The sequence below is a fragment of the Citrus clementina genome, unplaced genomic scaffold (genome assembly GCF_000493195.1).
Source record: "Citrus clementina cultivar Clemenules unplaced genomic scaffold, Citrus_clementina_v1.0 scaffold_7, whole genome shotgun sequence".
Classification (NCBI taxonomy): Eukaryota; Viridiplantae; Streptophyta; class Magnoliopsida; order Sapindales; family Rutaceae; genus Citrus; species Citrus x clementina.
The window spans coordinates 2,766,226-2,769,867 of NW_006262075.1; the positions used below are offsets into that span (position 1 = coordinate 2,766,226).

The 3,642-nt window shown below is 34.6% G+C and overlaps 1 protein-coding gene across 1 annotated transcript in view; it reads right to left on the reverse strand.

Moving 5' to 3' along the window:
• Window positions 1-2,683, reverse strand: part of LOC112096752 (autophagy-related protein 101-like) — a 3,273-nt gene extending 590 nt beyond the window's left edge. The window contains exons 1-3 of the mRNA XM_024180413.1: window positions 2,679-2,683; window positions 2,229-2,395; window positions 1,972-2,131 (exon numbers count right to left, since the gene is read on the reverse strand). Of these exons, the coding sequence (XP_024036181.1) occupies window positions 1,972-2,131; window positions 2,229-2,395; window positions 2,679-2,683 (332 nt within the window). The remainder of the gene's footprint in view (window positions 1-1,971; window positions 2,132-2,228; window positions 2,396-2,678) is intronic.
• Between the last annotated feature and the right edge of the window lie 959 nt (window positions 2,684-3,642).

Here is a 3,642-nt window from a genome sequence, read left to right on the forward strand (position 1 = left end):
ACCTCTTTATCAGTTCCCCCCCCAAAAAAAATAATAATAATGTTGCTAGTGTGCAAACAGATCTGTTTGGTAAATGGATATATACAGGACATGGAGATGCACCTTTACTTGCAGATGAACTATACTACTACATTACATAATTGGCTTTAATTATTAAAAAAAAATCAAATAAACTAATAACAGGTATGAAAGAAGGGTTGTACATCAGGTCGGAAGATTGGGAACTTAGAAATCATTGCCCAAGCAATCAATTATACTTCAGATTTCGTAATCACATAAAAAACAGCCACGTTTATGGTAAAAAAGGACAATAATTCAGAACAAACTTAGCATTGGAGACATTTTGCAGAATCGTTAAACAAACCTAGTAAACAATCAGTCTCACCTCCATCAGGATATTTCTCAAATGACCTATCACAATTTGTGTGTATTAAATTTACTTCACATAAAGAATTCCAAATTTCTAGAAGCATAAGCAACCTACCCTCTGCAGTCAGCCTTCTAAACAAAAATGCTTCAAGGAGCCCTCAACCAAAAGAAAAAGAAAATTTACTTGTTTGGTGATTTCAACAGGTTGGACCTACGATTATCAGAGTCCAAACGAAAAGCCAATGTCCACACCATTTTATTTGCTCCAAGGTAGTTGGGTATACTAATGCAAGGGTAAGGAATCAATATTTGGTGATGGACAACATTGCACCAGCTAACAACCCATATCAGATCTTACTTTGGTCCATAAAGAATCAGAGGAGCTGAACCAACAATGCAGGACAAATGTCACAGTATGATTCATGTTAGACCTTATGCCATGTAGAAATTTTCTCAACTCAACCTCATGTAAACTATAGTCTTGGACATTATACTGCTCCTAAAGAAATTTTTCTGTTGAACAATAACATTCTCTGTGCTAATATCCTTCCACAATGATGGTGACCGTAAATGAAAAAGATAACCCTTGAATACTACCGACCCTCTTCAGTAGGCATAAATCTATCCAAAATAAATTATATTGCCCAGATCACCCATGAAACAACAATCGATAAACACAGAAAGTGGCTTCAGTCACACAAATTATAGTAATATTAAGTTCGTTCTTGGATGAAACAGCCACCAAGTGGGAAAAACAGTGAACATAACTACAACTTTCATCCAAGATTGTGTGTATTCTTTCTCCCTCCCTATCCGGTTCTTTTTCTTGCTTGAACAATTTCAAAGACAATTCTTCTACTGCATTTGAAGGAAAAATAAGGGTTCTAGAAATACCTTTCTTCTCGAAATAAGCAGCAGAGCAATCAAGTATTGGATCACATTAATGGTCGGAAAGAAATCACAAGCGGAAATCCTTCTTTGCTCACAGTATAAATGTCCTTTTTTATGGATTGTTCAATGGTCTTAATTTTAATCTTCATGAAGAAGAGAAGAAGATGATTTTTAACAATTTTTATGTATCTCTACTCTTATTCTTATCATTAGAGAGATTTTAGCCAGTGGAGGAAGTTTATTTAAAATTAACTTCCCTCTCAATCTTCATAACCGTACATGGTAGTTACCATGTGTGGGTCGGGTCAGGTCGGCCCATCATGGGCGACCCACCCATCCAACAGCATTAAAAGAAAAAAGTCAAAAACATGTATGTAAATTTTATTACAAAATCATAGCAACAAGAGAAGTAAACATTATTAAAGTTCAGCAAACACGCAACAAAAATTTTCAAGAAAATGTACTGAAGCTTTATTGGCATCATTTTGCTAAAACAGTCACATAAAATTCATCCAAACCTAAGCCACTGTATAACTTCGATCACAAGGGATAAAGAAATCCTTTGAAGCAAGAAGGCTAAGACAATCAAGAGGTGGGGAAAAATCACTCACTTTCCACATATAAGCATGAGCGATAATAACAAAACTACCACATGAAAAGTAAAATAGGCCTTCACATTAATGAAGAAAAAGCTATTAAAGGAGAGCTGACCTTGGGATGGTTATTTCACAAGGAAAATAGATGACACCCTCAGAAATGGAAGGAACATGGTCTTTTTTCTCATTAACAAATTTTATTATTTGAAATAAAACATCACGAAGAGAAGCTTCAAGTGCTGCCCGGCGAACGCTTCTCTCCTCAGATGCGCTCTCTGTATTCAAGGATATAATGAGGGAAAATAAGAAGCATATACCTTCAAATAAGTGAGACATCAAATATTCTTTAAGTTAAATCCATAGTTTCAGTACCTCCAGGGTCGAATACAACTTTGGAATGATGAGACTTGTTGGAATGAGCTTTTGGGAGTTGGGCCACATAGGGGTGGGCAAAATCGGGTTCGGATCGGGTTCGGATCAACCCGATCGGGTTTCGGGTTGGTCGGGTTGGGTAAAAATCGATCCGAACTTCACCCGAACTTAAAACCCGATCCGATCCGATCCGAATTAATTCGGATCGGATCGGATCGGGTTAAAAAGTCGGGTGGAGTTCGGATCGGATCGGATGCGGGTTAAGTCGGGTTCGGATTAAATTCGGGTTATTCGGATGAAATCGGGTTAATTCGGGTCGGGTTAATTCGGATCGGATTCGGGTTAATTCGGGTTCGGATTAAATTCGGGTTATTCGGATCAATTTGGGTTAAAATTAATTAATTTGGCAATTTGACAATTGGGGATCAAACGTAACTTTAATTGAATTACTCCATTAATTATCTTTAATTAGAGGGAAGAGAGTGAAAGGGAGGAAAAAGAAATTGTATGACTTTTAATAAAATAACTTATAAATTTAGAAATTATGTACATATGTTAAAATATTATTTGTTAATGGTTTCATATTAGATTATAAAGACCTAAAACATCACGCTAGAATTTCTCCTGTCCAAAATTTTTTCACAATCAAAAAATAAATTATTTTTTACAAATTTTAATCTTATCCTATGGTCATGTTTGTTCAAAATTCAAAGAAAACCTTAACAAGTTGCTATGTGGCACAATAATAAGTCTTAAACTCTTAATGTCTTATAGTAAAAGATAAAACCCATTAAATCTAATATTAAAATATAATAAATCACAAAAAAAGAAAACCCTCTACCAAATGGCATAACTCAATCAGTGACATTAATTTTGTCCTGGGGCCACACGTTGATACTTGATAAGGAAATATTTTTTTTTCTATTTTTTTTTCTTTTTGGCTTTTTGCCATGGGGACCTCTGGAGAAGTGGAGATACAGCCGTTTAAAAGAAAACTTAGATACACTTTGCAATTTGCATACACTTTATCTAATCCAAAAGACAAACACAACAAACGCAAGGGATTGATTCATTTTCATTCTGGCAATAACAACATGAACATGCATGTCCTTTATAAAACAAGGACATTTCTCTTTCACTATTGTCACCTTGCTAACTAAGATATTTCTTTCCCACCTTCCTTGTCCTCCCTCATTCATTCATCCATTCATTTCAACCAACAAAAAAAGAAAACTACTATAGAATTAAATTCAAATGATTCAAAATTAAAAATTAACACAAAGCATAAAATTAAAATTAACACAAAATTTAAATTTAATAGTCTCCATCCAAAGCGCAATGTCCAATTCTAAAATCTAAACATTAATCTTTAGAACACAAAATTAAACATAATTAAATAGTTAGTGGCCCGTTT